The sequence below is a fragment of the Copadichromis virginalis genome, linkage group LG15 (assembly GCF_057382275.1).
Source record: "Copadichromis virginalis isolate Kocher_CV1m ecotype Utaka linkage group LG15, C_Virginalis_male_GT1.1, whole genome shotgun sequence".
Classification (NCBI taxonomy): domain Eukaryota; kingdom Metazoa; phylum Chordata; class Actinopteri; order Cichliformes; family Cichlidae; genus Copadichromis; species Copadichromis virginalis.
The window spans coordinates 5545773-5564162 of NC_140632.1; the positions used below are offsets into that span (position 1 = coordinate 5545773).

The 18390-nt window shown below is 39.1% G+C and overlaps 1 protein-coding gene across 3 annotated transcripts in view; it reads left to right on the top strand.

Annotated features, from left to right (window-relative positions):
- The window catches only part of ppp2r5cb (protein phosphatase 2, regulatory subunit B', gamma b), a 28328-nt gene that overhangs the window by 566 nt on the left and 9372 nt on the right, over window positions 1–18390 (top strand). Inside the window, exons 2-6 of one of the 3 annotated variants that reach the window (XM_085431491.1) lie at window positions 60–119; window positions 3130–3295; window positions 14933–15132; window positions 18073–18183; window positions 18275–18367. In XM_085431491.1, the coding sequence (XP_085287617.1) occupies window positions 60–119; window positions 3130–3295; window positions 14933–15132; window positions 18073–18183; window positions 18275–18367 (630 nt within the window). Of the gene's footprint in view, window positions 1–59; window positions 120–3129; window positions 3296–10113; window positions 10559–14932; window positions 15133–18072; window positions 18184–18274; window positions 18368–18390 lie in introns of those variants that run through there. The other 2 variants (XM_085431492.1, XM_085431493.1) reach the window with 2 other exon arrangements.

The following is an 18390-nucleotide window of genomic DNA, read 5'->3' on the forward strand; positions in this document are numbered from 1 at the left end:
TATAAACTTCATTTAATTAAATCAAGTTTATAATCTTTTGATTGAAAATGTTTTTGCAGGAGTCTCCCAAGTCTGGCAAAGTGGGGAAGAGTGGAGGACAGGAGAATTCAGAACATGAGGTATGCTAACAAGGAAAACCACTCTAAGAACACATAACTTTATTTTTATTTAAAATGTATTTAACCCTCAAATTGGGACTTTTGAGATGTCAGATCTCGTTTGTGATAGTCCCCTGCCCAAGAGAACAACTCAAATAGAATGAGCATATACATTACCAAAGACCCTAAACACAGAGCGATATATAACATTAGATTAGATAGAGGAAATAGAAACTTGTAAATGATATATTAAAAGCTAAACAAGCAGTTAAAAAAAACCAACACACCCTAGACTCATCACAGATCAAACAGAGACCGCAAGGGTTGGGATAACCTTTTCAACTTGATGTAATTACCTCCAAGTCATTTAAAATTAAATGGAATTTAGTGACACCAGCTTTGCAAGAGGAGTATTACATTATAATTGGATTATTACTGCATGATAGTGGTCTCCAGTATTAGTGATTGTGGTTGCAATACAAATGAACGTACATGCTGAACTTATTTTTTCAATTTAAAAAAAATGAAGAGGGACACGATAAAGCTTAAGTTTTATTGTGTATATCTAGTTTATTGTCTTGTTATCAATTCAGTGTTTTGCAGATTACAATTTATAATGTTGCTCCTGAAGTGCCGATTCAGAATACTTAAATGCATCACAAAGGCCTCCACAAACCAGGATGCCTATGTTATATACTTGTGCAGAAATTGTATATTTTTCACTTGACAGCAAGTACTCATGCAAAAGGACAGGAAGCCTCCTGTGGAGTGGAACAAGAAAAGCTTATTCTGTTTTAGGTCTCATGATTCTTTGAACTCATCAGGGGAAAATTCTTCTTTGTGACCAAATTTGCTGTAGCGAGCTAACTAATGATGGATGTGAGTCACATGAACACCATAGTGAAATATGGGAGTATGGACTACTTGTGTTGGCCATCTCAATTTGAAAATCTCAGTCCATCACAACTGTGGACTTACTGTAATATTGGAAAAACATGAACTTTCTGTCATTTAATTGTTTATCTCTTACTTAATGGCTTTGTAGGAGTATGAATGGGAGTAGGGAGTGATTAATCAATAGGAATCTATGAACTCCTTCATATTTTCTAAAGCTGTCTGGCGTGCAGGATTGGAGTCTTTGCCATGCTCATTCTGGTCTGCTGGCCTTACATTTGACCTCCCTGTACTAATAAAACTAGTAAAATGGGATGATGATAATGACTGAACTCAAACAACTAGAGGCGCTTTAATTTTTTTTAAAGGAAGGCAAGCATTTGAATGCAGTTATGTCGCGTGTGGAATGAGAGCTGGCAGCTGTTTGTGCTGCCTAGAAAGCAAAAGGTAGTCCTGCTCTTGCACAGATTACAATGTTCTCAACCAGGCTGTATTCCGGTGTCACCACAGATGGACTGAGTTTAGGTGGCAAGGTCTTTTGAAGTCTGTCCGAGTACACTTGACTCATTTTAACATTTACATATTTTTCTTTTCATCCTTTCAAGAGATCTCCCCCCCCCCCGTGTCCAATTTGCATATAAACCACAAAGGCACACATACACACAGATTATAGTCATGGCACAAATTTTGTATTGTATACAATATGCAACTTGAGTTTTTACAGTAGTCATTCACACTGGTTCAGAGTTATTGTGCCAAGAGATCAGATTCATTTTTATAAGCTTCTGGACTTAGCCCCGAAGCTGACATCCAGCATGTCACACTGACAACAAAAGCTTATCAAATGCCTATGATTATGTTTTTACCATATTATAAAAACATGAAATGAAAACTTTAGGCCATGACTGTACAAGCTAAATCTGTGGGAAACACACTATTTTATTGCCTTGTGTTATATACACAGTCCAGTTTATTGAGTTATAAAATCCACACTTGTCAGTTAGCAGATAATTTCATTAAGCTTTATATCTATTTCAGAGCTTTATGTAGTTACCAGTTTAATATAATCCCTATTATTTTCCACATTTGCGTTGTACAATTACAATAAAGGCCTTATCTGTTCTATTTTAAAACCTGTCCTTTAATAACAGCTGGCTAACAGCTGGCTAACAATTACATATATTAGTCATCCTTGCCGACCTACTGAAATTTATTTATTTATTTATTTATTTATTTATTTATTTATTTTTTCAAGCTGAAAGTTTCAGGCTCTGCCAGCATTAGACTTGCGTGTCAGCAGCCATGTATTAGATCAGCTAGTGCACCAACCTGTGTCAAATTAAAATCGCTGGGCTGCAAGCTGTTGTCACTGCCCCCACCCTTCCTTTTTTCCCATATGCTCTGTCAACCAGAAATGCATAACTGTAAAGGCTGTTATGTAATATATATGTAACTTTCATTTGGCTTGTTGTCAGCAACCATAACTGACAAATGAAAATTTGAAGCATTAAATGAGAAGAACCATAGATGACAGATGTTTCTACTTTGGCCTAATATACTTACATGAGTTAATTCAGATCTTTCCAGTACATTAATATGTAATCGAGTTCATAGCAGAAGTCAGCACAGCGGCATTTTCCACTTCACACAACAGCTTTCTAGTGGCACAGACTGATTGTCTGTCTTGTAGTGTGGCTCAGACTGTGGCCAACTTTGTCTGGGTCTTAAGCGAATTTGATAAATCTCTTGTGACTCAGACTCCACAGCTGCATCAGGTGAATTAAGCTCTGTGTCATCAGGTCCACACTGATAAATGGATCCTAGTAGGAAGGCTGGATCAGTTGAACTTGCTGCTTTCAGGTGATCCCACATCAGGATGATGCACTATTGTAAAGAGTAATTGTACATTTGGTAAACGGGTTTGTTTTTTTTAATGAGCATTTTGTCAAGTGGATGGCAACTCAGTGTATATAATTAAAAGTACCAGTTGTGCTCCTTGGCTGGTGGCTGCATGCACACATTTTTATTAGATTTCTGCAGAGGTTCATTCGCCCATATTTTATACCTGCATCTTTTTTTTTTAGTGTGTCTTTGCTCTTATGTCCGTGTAACTAATGTGTGTTTTCTCTTGTTTCAGCAGAGCTCTAACAGGAAGGCTAGCAATAGTGTTCCTCCAACAACTCAGCTACTAAAGGGGAAGCAGCCAGGTTCCCAGACACCTGTCAAAAAGGACAAGAGGCAGAGCTCCTCTCGCTTCAGCTTGAGCAACAACAGGGAACTGCAGAAACTTCCTGCTTTTAAAGGTATTCACCTGTGTGACAGTCTGAAATCCATTTTATGTAATCACATAATGAACTACAGAGTGCGCTCGATTTGGTAGAATTTGCATTTGTTATATATTCATAGAGAACGGAGTTGAGGTAATGTTTTCACGCTTCAGGGTTTTGCACAGAATTCAAAAATCAAATCAACCAAATTTGGCAGGTGGAGAAAACTACCTGGTCTGCCTGTGTATGTTTAATATGTAAGAAATGTCTCAAATGCAGATCTAGATAAGTGCACACCTCACAGAAATATGTACTAACAAGCACGTACTCAATTATTTAGTCACTCCTTCCCCACAGAAGTTCCCATGAGCATCCCTTGCTGCATCACCCCCATTTTAATACCAGGCTGAACATGACATTATGCAATATGTGGAAACAAACAGAGGACATGCATGGCATGGATTTTGCTCTGGATTTAACCCAAGCATCTATATTTAGTGATAATCCAGAGATAAAGCTTTAATTCCACGGCCCTTGTGTTTCCGAATGTTGCCAGTGAGCAGATAAGACATGTCTGCCAGCTATTACTATTCCTCCTCCTGTCTTTCCTCGTGAACTTTACAGATGTATATGGATATTTAGTGTCCAAGTTCAGTGCCAGATCCAAGAGCAACGAGCAAACACTGCTGCGACACAATAAATGCATATTGTCAGCATTGTCCTGTGTATACATGGATGACTGCACGCATAATTTCTCAGTACTTTAATTATAGTTACCTAACATAGTGGTATGCTTTACAGACAGTTATATTGACATTGTTGGCTGTTAAATAATCATGTAATTAAACTTCAAAAACAATTTTATAACTGATAGTGGCAATGGCACAACAGGAATTGGTTATACTGTTTCTGTTTCTTTCTAAATGTTCAGACTCAGGAAAAATAAGAATCTCGTAGGAAAAGGGTATTTTAGTGGTCCCCAGATGACTATTCTGTTTAGTAAGTGAAACAAAGTTGGGACATTGGAAATGTGCCCGACACTTTCAGAGTGGGTAGGGAGAATTATCCATCTCCTTTCAAGGACAGATATTTCCTGGATTGTTAGATTATTTACAGTTGATGCAACAGCAGTGTAAAGTTTATGGAACTGATGTAACCCCGAATGGTGGTGAATGCAGTCTCGTTGGGTTACTTGCTCAAAAGTTTCTGTATTTGGTAAAAGATATTGTGGACGTTCTGGCACTGATGCCGTGTGTGCAGAAAAGAGCGCTTTTGTTTTTGTTTTTCGTCATCGGTGGGAGGCTTGTAAGCTCACAGTAGAGCAAAGGCAGCGTTCTTCAAGGAGAATTTACGAATGTTATTTCTGTCTATGGAAACCTTGGCATGTAGAGCAAAGTTGGATTTCCTAAGGTGGCAACATGATAACAGGCCATTTATTGTTCATTGTGTCTTTATGCTCTGCCATAAAAAAATGATTGTGTCTTTATCTTAGCTAGCCGTTACCTTTGTAACGTGTGAGGAAACCAATAGGCTTAACTTCATTTCTGATACAGCCTGCTCACTTCCCACACCCCAATGAGAGCTTTGATAACATTCTGCAAAACATTATCCCACAGTGGCCAAGTAGATGTTATCACTTAGTCCTGTCCAAACAGGCTCCTCGCTTGGCCTGTTTTCATTCCAGGCATGTTCACCACCTCCTGATGGAAACACATGTCCGTGAGCCTGTCCCGCAGAGCCGCAAAGTTGAGGCGAGACTTAAAAACCCTGACCAGAAGCAGGCCTTTCCCATGAACTTCCAGATTCGTGTGTGCTTTCTTTGACTGTATGGTTCAAATTTTTGCATTTGTTTGGACGATAGTTTGGTTTCTGTTGAAACCCGATGTGGTGAGCTGCCGTTTTTTTTTGTGTGTAGATTTTATAAGACAAAATACACAAATCCAAACTTGTTTTTTTGTGTTTGGCATAATGTTCAGCTGGAGATCTGTCTGACTGAGGCAAGTAAACAGGAGATTAATTCCTCTTTCTTTGTCTCATTGCAAGTGTTATATACATGTGCCAAAAAGCACAGAACAACAACAGTTGCTCCCTCTGTATGGGTTCTCTTTTAAAGCAGGAGCTCTCCTTCATGGAGCCTTGGTCTCACAGGGTTTGGTGCCACCTTGTGGCTAGAGTGTCAAATATGAGAGGTGATGTTGAAGGACATGAGTATATCTACTTGTAACCAAAGTTTTAAAACAGATAATACTTTTTAATCTGATTTTTTTTTTTTTTTTTAATTGAGGGTACAGTTAACATAGTGTATGAAATTTGCAGTCCTTACCTTTTTAATGAGACTATGCTTAATGGCAATGCAAAACTTTCCCATGTTCCTTTATAAGTTGAAACTGTTTTAAGGGGCACTTTAATGGATATAACTAACAGTCGGCAGACCGCAGATATGCAAACATTGTACACAATGTAAAAAAGAAAACATAAGGAAAATAAAACACTTAAACAGAAGGACACCAGGAAAAGCCTTACAAAAACAACATAATGAAATCATAATGACCGAGAATGTTTATTAGTCTGTGAACAGTAGTTCGTGCTAACTCTGAGATATGTTTTATTGAGTAAACAGTTGGATGAGAGAGAAATTGTGTAGAGTAAAATGTTACAGATAGTGACGAGGCTAAATGCCTATGTCACGGCAGATTCTGGTGGGTACTAAAATATTATTTTTATTGTCGCAGGTTAAGTTGGGACATTTCTGCTCTTTTATAAACATGTAGCTACTAGTATTCAAAGTAGTTTGGATTTAGTTTATGCGTCACAAATTGTTATGTTTCTCCCGTTGTTGTGTTTCTCCTGTTGAATGAGCGTAGTTCATTGTAAATTATTAATTGTCTGAAATGAATCTTATCAGTGAGAAAGGTACACGGGCTTCAGCACTAGTCAAAGACACAATGGACACAAATGACGAAGCACGGAGCAGGGACAGCTGGAGACAGTGGGCTGTCCCAAGTCTAATAAGCTGCAGTGCTTCTGACAGTTCTGACTATTTTTTTTTTTTTGGTGTCACACTGTGTGCCAACAGCTAGTTATGTTTGACTTCTTCAGTGTACAGTCATCTTCATTTTGAGGGATAAACAGTAAAGATGACAGAAGTTATATGGTCAGCAGTTATGTTTTTTTTTTTTTTAAGCATTTTTTCAGCCTAGCACTAGGGAGACAGGATAATGACAGCAAACGTGAAGATGTTAAAACTAAATAAGTTGTGTGTTTAGTTCTGTTATTGCTACCTGTAATACAGTTGTTTAGTAGGTGTCAATGACTGTTAGCAGAAAACACAGGTCTAAGTCAAACTACTAAAGTGTACGTCAGTCAGTTTTTATTTTTATGAATCGAAATGTTGCTTTTACTGTGGTTGTCTTTTAGTTACATTCTAAAGCTTCCAGGAAGTAATCTTAACGTTAAATCACTATTTGTCATGTCATGTCAGAGAAACGTCTTTAACTTTGAATACATGTGGGAGCAGAAAAAGGCCCCTACAACTCATGACAGAAACTTCCCGGGTCAGACATTTCATATGAATAAAAATACAAAAAAAAGTCACTGGCAGTGATCATGGTGTTAAAACTGCTCAAGCTGTGCACTGGTTTTGCACGATTGGACTTTTCAGCATTGCTTCTAGAAGGGTTTTGTAGCTAGAAGTCAGAGAATCAGACACATTGCTATATTTAAGCAGTGAATATTTCATTTATGCATCAGCAACATTCAGAAATGACAGGATCCTACTAAAAAACATGACACTGTATCTGAATTGGTGGTCTTTTGTTTGGAAGAATAGTAAATATTGAAAATGGTATTTAATTAATTCACACACGTTTACTATATCTGCAGGTCTAAAACTTGTTTTTGAACTTTGAAAAACGTTTTAAGCTTTTAAACTGTTGTACATATTATAATAACACATTCCTCAAGTTACCAGGTTTAAGCTGCAACATTAAATGCGATCTCCAAGCGTGTTTATCTTGCAGTCATCAGCCACAGGTGTTTTCCACTTGTGCAACATTTTTAGTGGCACATTGAACAAATCTGGGCTTTGTTTCTTAATATATCTGCTTCTAATGTGACTAATACAGATCAGCATGTATCATCGCTTTGTGATTCATCTTTGCGTTACGAGAAGAAGAAAAAATAGGTTGGATCTTGATAAAGATGTCCCTATCATTGGAAGCTGCCTAAGTTCAGCCACTGTTGAAAGAGCCTGTGTCCTCAGCTGCGTCGATCAGTCTGTTTCTCCAAATAGATCTGAGCCTTAAGCGTTTACAGAGGACCGTGACATTGAAGATCAGCAGACCTGTGAATGAACCACTTCGTTGTGTATTTTAGGCAGTGCTGCTGATATCAATGATACGTTTAGAAAAAGCTCTGAAACCATGCTTGTGTTATAGCAATCTCACAAGTTTCTTCGCATTTAAAAAATAGCACAGACACAGCAGAAAGCTCGAGTTTGGTGAATGCATGTGCCAAAGTAGCATTTGTAATGAGTAATCCAGTATTTTCTTCTCATGGTCATGGATGCACTATGCCTAAGGTACAAAATGGCAAGAAAGAGCCCTTTATATGCCCAGATTAGTTCCTGCTGATGAAGTGCTCCATTATCGTATATATTAGGACCAACTAAACTAGATGTTAAGTATTACATCCATTAGGGGTGTAGTTGTTCCCATTTTGTACAGTTGACTTTAGTGTAAGACTTTTTACATCCTCTAACCTGCAGACAAACACGTATACAAGCTCAAGGTTGTGTAGCAGGAGCAACAGTGGCAATACAAGAAGTGTGCAAGAACAAACAGCAGCCGGACTCGAACCACACCACACCTCCTGCACCTCCAGCGGAGAAGTGCAAACCCACAGGGAGGAACCGTGACACCATTATGTGCTTTATGAAATACCACACAAAATGCATTTTGCACAAACATTACATTAGCCTAAAACAGTGTTTGTTTGTTTTTTTGTTTGTTTGTTTTTTTGAAAGTGTGAAACTTCCAAAACACTTTATGTATTCTATTTTTCTTTTTTGAGCTTAAATGGTAAATGGCCTCTATTTGTATAGCGCTTTACTAGTCCCTAAGGACCCCAAAGCGCTTTACATATCCAGTCATCCACCCATTCACACACACATTCACACACTGGTGATGGCAAGCTACATTTAGCCACAGCCACCCTGGGGCGCACTGACAGAGGTGAGGCTCCCGACACTGGCGCCACCGGGCCCTCTGACCACCACCAGTAGGCAACGGGTGAAGTGTCTCGCCCAAGGACACAACGACCAAGACTGTCCAACCTTCCGATTACAAGGCGAACTCCCAACTCTTGAGCCACGATCGCCCCCAGCTTAACCAAACCTCTGTATAGAGTTACATCTGCTGGACAATATTATCCACAAATAATGATTCCCCTAATTACTTTTAAGCAGTCAAGAGTATATCAATGTCTTCCTTCTTTGCACATTATGCAGAAACTGCATAGAAAAAACAACCCTGTTGCCTTGCTGTAGTTGCTCGGCCAGTTTTATGTAATCTTAGCTAACGCTGCCAGTCACTGAAATGACAGCAATCATAGTGCAAAAAAATAATGTCGTTTTTTGTCCTTCACAGAAGAGAAGTAATTGCGAAGGCTAGTATGCCATACACACATTTTAATAGAAATGTTTGTGGGTTGTCACACAGCTACGGTTATGAAATGTTCATTCTAATGGGGTAAGCAAAGTCTTTTTGTGCAGTCTTTTCTCCTCGGTGGCTTTCTTATGCAGCAAAAATTATTAGATTATATGTGACTGTAGTCCAAATCTGTTTAATTCACACCCATCTACACTGTATTTGCGTGGTTATTCTTCGTGCATAGGAATGCTTATGACTTTAGCTGAATCACTGTTTCGACACCTTGTCTGTATGTGCTTACTGTACTTTCAGTATGATGACACATATGGCATGCACAAAAAAAAAAATGTCGGTGTATGTTCTGATTGTGTTTGTCTGTGTGCAGAGTTTTACAGAGCCCTATTGTATTCTAAGGGTGCAGTGGTTACTATATTTGGGAGTGCTACGCCAGTGACTGGGAGTATGGATTTCTTGCTTTTAATTGTCTGTGTCACCAATGTGCCCGCAAAGGTTTACAGTGCAGGCTTTTGTTCCCCAGTGCTGCTGATTCAAAATGTGGCTTTCTGCATATGCACATCCTGTGTTGCTCACATTGAGACTTCCTGCCTTCCTGTTTCTCTTGTCACATACACCTGGGCTCAGGCTGTGCTGCTGAAGAGCCATCTGTCATGCAAACACAGACACACGCGCACAAAGTTGGCACGCATGCTGGAAATGGCAGCAGACATTAAAAAAAGGTCCACTAGTTGATGACCAGTGTAAGGTGACATTAAGCATTGAACACCTTGTTGTATTTTGTTTTATTTAGGTTTGCCAATATGGAAAAGATATATATAAATCTTCTAAAGTTTGTATCTGTCTTGTGTGAAACTTGTATGAAAAGCATATAAGAGTGAAAACAGATATAAGATCCCTTGAAAAATTATATAAATGAAACTTCCATGTTTTGGATACTTCCTAAAACAATATATGAAAGTAATGAGAAAGTGGCCACTTTCATGAGTATATCATATAAGCGTTATATGATTAAGCAAGCTAAAGCTGATGCAAGTCTTTTATAAGTTTTTCTTATTTCTTTTCCATGTGGGTGTTGTTGGGAGTTAAAGACTAAAAGAGAAATAAATGGTTTCCTTTGTCCTCTGCTTCTTACAAGCAACCTACATGTTGTACAGTTATTTGTATTCCATGGTATTATTATTCCATTTGTGGTTATTTCAGAACCGGTTAAATGGAATTCAGGCGAGTTGTTTGTGCTTTAAAAACTCCTTGACAGATGTAGGTTCTTTTGGCCCAATCACAGTAACTGGCCCACCCCTTTTCTTCCCACTCCAATAGCCAGTCTCTTTCCTCATGTTTATTTATTCTGACAGCCCGCCCATGTGATTGCAGCTAACCAACCAGGTTGCTTCTGTGTGGGATGACATCACTAACTAGCTGGTTCCCTCCAGCAGCAGGGGAGCTTCATTTTCTGCTCAGTGTTCGTGCTAAAATGGAGGCTGGCTCCTCGCCTTAGCCTGGGCTACCCTCTTCTCTCCTGTTTCCTGCCTCAGCTCACTGATGTTGGCATGTACTAGAGCTGCCGGCGGGATGGTTCTGGATGGACCGAGCGCCAATGGGCCTTTCCAGCCTGTGGCCCTCATGCATTTTAGAGGTGAGAATAGGAAATCTGCTGCTGTGTACTGGTCTGTTTAAAGAGGAGGTGGGCTTGAGTGTTAAGCAGCCACAGCTGGTGATTTAAAAAAAAAAAAAAAAAAGAAAAAAAAAAAAAAAGCTTGATATTATATGTATCATTACTTTTGTGGAGGCGAGTTTAAGAGTTTTTTTTAGTGTTGTTTGCACGAGGGTTTTTGAAAGAGAAAGGAGGTGATTGTGTTTGTATGTCAGCAAGGAAGGGTTCTGCCAAGACATTGCAAAGCTTAGCTTTAGTTTAGGGGGGGGGGGGTGTAAGATTGGTAGTTTTGAGTCTCCCCTCCCCCATCAACACTATTGATGTCATAGGAAGTGAGGTCAAAGCTTGTTGTTAGTTTGTATATGTCTGTATTGTATTGTTGCAATGTGACTAACATAAGTAGAAAGGTTGTTTGATGTTGTTGTAGCTCCAGTGTTCTTTTTGAGTTGACGTTGATTCGGACAAACTTAAGGAAGCTGGAAGCTGTCTCTAGATGAAGTGGCAGTGTGTGTTTAACATGCAGCCAATTATTTCATATGCTTGCTGCTGTCACAGTGATGTCAGTATCATGGTGTTGCTTATGTGGCTGTTAACATGGTCTCGTGACATTTATATGCATAGTGATAATTACAGCAAGTTATGGCAGAAAGCCACCGGTCCCTCCTTCGGATATCCTGTGTCTGAAGGGACAGATGGTAAGCGCACCACATTTGCCATTAGGGACACTTTATTAATCAGTTATTTTCATATTCCGTAGTACAGAATGTCTGAGTCAAGAGTTGTGCTTAGAAGCAATTTGTGTTCGTGGCTGGCTTCCTGTATGCATGCTGGAGCTTTTAGATGAGTAAAGGTTATTCACTGATCCATGCAGAGACGCTCGTGTGTGAAGTCTGCAGTTGCACAGCAGGTCTCTTAATATTTTAGGTCTGTTCAGAAACCCTACTGCTGTTGTGTAACAGGAGCTGGTAGACCTCTCAGCACTCAGAGGCTGATGAGTCGAGGTGCTCATGAGTCGGCCTGTAACAGTAATAGGAACAAAACTTGATGCAGGTGTACCAAGCCTCAAATAACTCAGCAACCGTTTTTCTGTATTCATCTTACTCTTTTCGCTATAAACACCACATTTGACCACCTCCCCTCTACCCTTAATGACAAGTTTTGACACCTCAGTGTTTATCAGTAAAGATGTTGTTTGATGACCATTATGATAGTTTCTGGGTTTTTCAAAGGGTAGCTGAATAAGCAGAGACCACCCTCACGAATCTGCACACCCAGTCATTTTGTTCTATAAGCAGCTCAATTCAGAAAAGACCTTAAAGGGTCCTTGTAGGATTTCAAGCGTTAAAGAGTTAAGGGTAAAATTTTGAGACTTCCTAGTAAAACAGATGCTACTATATTAACTTAACACTTATAAATATTTTTATTAACTTGCATGCATTTAGAGGGGATTGTTCATCATTTTGACAAGTATTTGTGCTCACTGTCCAAACAAGGCTTAATATATATATTTTTTTAAACACACTGTACGCACTTAAGCAGAAGCAAGCTGAATATTAGTCATGAACACAAAAAGTGGTCGTGAGTTTTACTTTCACAGTTAGTGCACCTCACTGGAAAGGAAGACACTCTTATGTAAACTTGCTCCAGAAATACAAAATGGATGTTGTGGCAAAAGCTCAAGAGCTTGGCTGATGTTTGACCTTTTACTGTGCTCAATTGGATCCTGTTTGCGGATAGTAGTTTGAATATGGCAGTTAGTCTTCTAAATATAAATTCAAAAATCTTCCAGTTTTTTCCAAATATCTTATGGCATGTATAACTATTTGTATAAAAACAGACAAATGTAAAACAAGAGCCAACAAAGAGCTATTAGATAAGAAAGGAAGCAGCAGTAAAGTAAGGAAGCTTCACCACAAAGCTTTGACACTGTAACAGTGTTGGGGAATTATAAAGCAAATACATTATTGATTCAAAAGGGTAGTCTACCTAAAAGAACTCATAGGACAGCTTTGTTTCATGCTGTTTTAAATGCTAACGTTTCCTCTGTGACTAATATGGAGGTGTGCTGTCAGTCGCAATTTGAGGTTCTAGTCTGTGAGCATTGCCTCCATTACTGAATCTTTTAGAATTGACCTATTTTATTGGTGCCAGCTGTTAACATTTTGTCTGGTATCAACTTATGCAAAGCAGGGTCTGCACAGAAAATACTGTAGATATATAATTACAGATTACCGTGCTGTTTTAACTCTTTATTCCAAAGTGTTCAAGAAAGCCACTGGACGCTTATAAATGTATCTGTAAGATTACTGAGTGTAGCAGGGAGTGCTGACTGACTTATTTTACTCCATGATTCATGTTTTGCATGATGCCTTTGGCTGACACTTTTTTCAGCCATAGCTGATGTGATCAGCAATTCAGCGGTCTCTTGATTCCAGTGTAGAAGCAGCAGACATGCGTCTCTGATTAGCAGTGGTCACCCCCTGGTCCAAAGTCCTGTCTCTGCCTGCAGTCACCATGGTGATGTAGGGTACACATGCAGATTGTTAATGGGGAGAAAAGAAAGACTCAAGAATCACAGACTGTGATGAAGAGATTAATGCTGCCCCATAGGTAGGTTTTATAAGGTGACATTCTGTTTTAAGACACTAATCCCCGTGTTGGATGAAAATGAATGAGCACCAATCCACTTCTCTTGGTTTCATGGTATTTTCTGGAGCTTGGGAATCGGATGAGCTCAGGCTAATTCAGAGGAGAAGCTTCCTTTCTGTGACTCGTGTCATTTATTACAGGCTGCTACTGACAGTTTTGATCATTGTAAAGAAAAGGGAAATAGCTGTGTCCTAGTGAAGGCCCCATCACAGTAGAGTGCATAATGCTGGGGTTATTTGGTGCTATATAGGCTGCTTGTAGTAATGGCGTCCTTTCTACTTTTGTCAAAAAAAGGTGAAAGTAAGTTGCACTTTATTCAGAGCTCTTCTTCCTGAGTGCTGATAAAGGGAGAGAGCACACATTATAGCTATTTCTAAAATTGCTAAAATGGTTACCTGTAGATTTAGAGTAGGTCTTGTTTATAAAAACGTCCGTACTTTCATACCTTGCACTGTTGCACACCTTATGATGTATGGAGTGTGCAAACCCTTCAAGCTCTGTTCAGGTTCCCTCTGAGCAGTCCAGAAAGTTGATTGAAATTATGATCTATTTTAATATATAATAATTCTGTTTAGAAGCTTTGTTATTGTCACTTAATTACTTAATTGCAGACAAAAAATGTTTTCATACTTTTCTCTAATCGTTCATATCTTTAAGGAAGCTGTCAAGTGGTTATAAATCATTTAAACTGACACTGATTGGAGGTTAGCTCATTGTGCAAAATTCATTGGCTGCAAAAACATGTAATTTTTTTTAATTGCAAGCTAATAATGATACACGGGTAGGTGTGGCCCCACATTCCCAGAGGGTGATTTAGATCTTTTGCATCATTGATGTGGCGATAACATAGCAGTCATTACCTCACTAAGTTGAATTGGTTGCTTTTTGCTTTAATAACTAGAGGAACGTGTGTATGTGTGTGCAGAGTTGAGTTTGAAATCATTTGGATGAACAGTTTTCATTTTTTACCAAAGGATTTCACAACAGTTGGCGCACGGATACGTCAGCTGCAGGGCTGCTCTACTCTGTGATTGGTTATTGCTTTAAGCAGCTGTGATTTGTTATTTGGCTGTCAGCAGGCTTTCATCACCGGGTACACTGGCAGCACAGAGAGAGCTGCTGTGCACAGTTGATGCATGGGGCACTGGTAACTTCATTATCTATCATGTGACGTGCCACCCGGATATATTCTGCTTTATCAACTAAAATGCTTATCTCCAAGCAAACAGCTGAGCTGCTGTGCACAAATTCACAGTTCCAGTGAAGTCTGTAGAAACAATGCAGTCGTGCCCAGAATAAAGCCAGCAAGTCGAAATGTTCTTTCCTCTGGAGAAGCACAAAATATGTGTATCTGGTGTTTTTATTCAAGAGTTTTCAGTAGGAAATCCAGCATTTCCTGAACTATCAAATAAATGAAAACGCACACACAAAAGCTGCAACCGTTCTGTCTCAAACAAGCACAGCACAGCTCAGTAAACCTAAAGTTATTCAGAGACATGCCTTGCAGTCTATAACATTATAAGTCCTTTGTGATGGATCACAGCAAAATAAAATATGGTTGTAAAATGAAGAGATTGCTTAGCAAAACATTTAAAAGTAAGTCAGCCTGTCGGTATCATTGCTGCTCTAATGTTAAAAATCATTGACATTTTGCTTCGTGAAGAGAATTTGAATTTAATTCCAGCCTTTCTTCTCTCTGTTTCACAGATGTTCCCCCTGCAGAGCAGGAGAAGCTGTTTATCCAGAAGTTGCGTCAGTGCTGCGTTCTCTTCGATTTTGTCTCAGACCCACTGAGTGACCTGAAATGGAAGGAGGTGAAACGAGCCGCGCTGAGCGAGATGGTGGAGTACATCACCCACAACAGGAACGTCATCACCGAACCGATCTACCCAGAAGTGGTTCACATGGTCAGTGTTACAGTAAACAGTGGAAATGAGAAGCTTGGACCAGTTGTTTTTATTTTATTATTTTATTTTGACCTGGCAAATGTTTAATAAGTAGAGAGTATAAGTGAACATAATTAACTAAACTTAGTTAGCCATCTTTGTACTTTGTATCACTCAACTCCTGGAAAAAAGTAAAGCCTTGCATAAAAAGCGATTTGGTTACTCATATTGCAAAAGTATGTGTGGACTTTGTCTCGAAAGGCTACATCTTATGTCAACTTAACTTTCAAAATAAGAGTAAGGGAATTTTCCAGTTGTAAATAGGTCACATCATTGTCGGAGATGGAGGAAAAAATTAGAAGAAAATGCAAAGTATGTTGCCAAGATACATGGGACTCCCACCCAAGTCAGGTTTAAGTGTGAGGAAACTCTGCCACCAGTGTTTCCATGAATGAAAGCTTTAAATGATTTAGAATAGAACATTAAAATCTGTAATGTCCTGTGATGTACTAGTGCTGTGGTTCTATAGCTGATGATATTTCTCATAAAGCTTTTTATCCCATAGAATATGCAATGTGTAATATGGTTTGGGGAATGTTTTAGTAGTTTAGGTCTAAAAATATTCACTTACACAAACTCTGCATTGTTCCTTTATAATTGCTTTATTTCGTGTTAGCGAGATGTCACGTGTCACTTCTCTTACTGTAAAATTGTGTAAGTTGTAATTGTGAAAAAAGGCTCAGTGGAAGCCACATGGCCTCGGAGAGCCATCTCACCCGGTAGATTCCCTTTTCTTTCTTTTTTTCATGTTTGTGATGAAGCTGATTTGTTTTCTTCAGTTTCATTTTCGCAGCATGGAACGAACATTTTGTGGTTTTCACTTGACCCATTTTAGTTTTTATTTTGGTAGTTTTTTTTTTTTGCCACAAATCTTTTAAGATCATTTAAATAATTCGTATGCAACCAGGTGATCTGTTTGTTTTCTTCAGCATGTCTCTTGTTTGAATTCGTCTAAAGATTGTTCGTGTATTGCACACCCTAAATTGTTTGTACCCCTCAGTGGTGTAGGTCTGAAAACTGCTCGTTTAATCAGGGTGTTGCCAGTGCAGCTGTGTTGGAGCTCCTGCTGTAGATTGGAGAGGTGTTCCTCTTAGGTCGTGGTCTCAATGTGTTCCTGGTGCCAGATTTGCTTTCCCAAGCCAAATTAAAAAGCCTTTGATGTTAATCAAAGGCCGGCCTCAATGCCACATGGTAAACTGCAGATGATCAAGGTGCAAATTTCCCCCCGTCCTCCTTTGCCTGGGCTTTATTTGATCAATGCGGCAGAAAATGCAACTGAGCTGTCAAATCAGCATAAAAATATACTCTTACTCCTGGCAGCGCCTGTCCCCGTACCCCCTTAAAGACAAGGGCTCTTTGAAGTCCACTGATGGCTTTTATGATCAAAGTAAGTAAAGAGTGACACGACATTTTCCTTTATGGTAATAAAGTGTATTCTGATGCTAAAACTTTGCACATTATTTACTTCCGTAAGGTTTCTGTATTTCAGAGCATTTTTGACATCTCAGTGTTCAAGCATCATTATTTAAACAGGCATTATTTGCACTACATGGCACTGTAACAGTGGTTTCGTTGTCCTGATCTATTTGTTGAAAGTAAGGAGTGATTTCTGCTTGGAATAATAACCTGATGGTGAATGAGTGTTTTGACCTCTGATCGACTGGAATCCCAAAGGAGTTCTGAATGCGCCGTCTCAGAGGCAAAATAGATTCTTCACAGTCTGGGGTCTGTACAGTCACAGAAATAGGCCAGTATGGACAACTAGCGCAAGAGACTGTTGATATCCACTCACCTACCACCTTTTTATTAATTCTTTAATACAAACAATACCTCAAAGTTGATGTATTACACTGAACTTGTTAAAAAACAGTTTAAGTCTGATATGTTTGCACAATGTGTATTTAAAATGTAATCTCAAAATACTTCACTGGTCTTTCTTTCCACAACATTTTAACGTCTTTGCCCCTTACAGAGTCTGCTGTATTTTGCAGATATTAACTTATCCATATTGCACATTTTTGGTGATGAATCAGTTTCACAGCACTGCTCTTAATCTGAAGAAACGAATATACACCAATCCCCAAATCAACGCTCACTGCCTTGTTTTGCCTAGTATACCTAATATGTGCTGTGGATGTAGCATGAAAAATGGATACATTTCAAAGCACAGTCAGTCCACAGATACACAGATTCATCGTAGTTAAATGTATGAAATATTAAAAAGAGGAAGATACGAGCTCAGAGAACAGAGAGAAGCAAACAAATCTAAAGGCTGATTAAAAAGCAACATGAAACACAGTAACCTACACTCTGTTCTTGTTTATTGCTTTTCATAATATCTGATTTTCATTACATTACAGCATTCCAATTTTGACATAACTGTGGCTCGTAGGAGTACACTCAAACCTAAAGGTAACATTAGCCACAGCAGCTGCTCATACTGAATTTAATAAGGCAGGTCTCCTTCACAGCCGGGGGCGGTGCTTATCAGGTTTTGACGTCTCAGTTGGTTTTAACCTCGAAGGGCTCAAGAAGGAAAAGGAAGGAGAGGATGTAGTCAACTCATAATTTGTGGATCTAGACAATTTTTAAAAAATGGCAAAAAGTGGATTTTGCAACATTTAAACACGTTTATGCTGATAGAAATATTTTACTTGTCTTTTAAAGGCAGTTTGGACAGTACATGGTCCAATGGATTTGATCTATTTGTTACTACAGGTTACTGGCAGCCTACGTAAACAAAGAAATGGTGATGTTTTAAATATTGTGTTTTTATGCAAGTAAAAAGGGCAGAGGCCACCGCTTCCTTGAGCGGTTTGGATTTCTGTGGGGGAAATGTCTTTTTCAAGTTTATATTTATCTGGCATGTCCGATTGTCTGTCCTCTGTTTTTGTTTCCCAGTTTGCTGTGAATATGTTTAGGGCATTGCCGCCGTCATCCAACCCCACGGGTGCAGAGTTTGACCCAGAGGAAGATGAACCCACTCTAGAAGCTGCGTGGCCGCATCTACAGGTACATGCATCACACCCACATACATGGTTTAGTCAGAAAGAGCCTGTTCACCTATTTCTGTTGTTTTAAAGTCTTTGCCCCTCTTCCACAGCTCGTCTACGAGTTCTTCCTGCGGTTCTTAGAGTCACCGGACTTTCAACCAAACATAGCCAAAAAGTATATTGACCAGAGGTTTGTATTGCAGGTGAGCATGTTGCTAGAGCACAG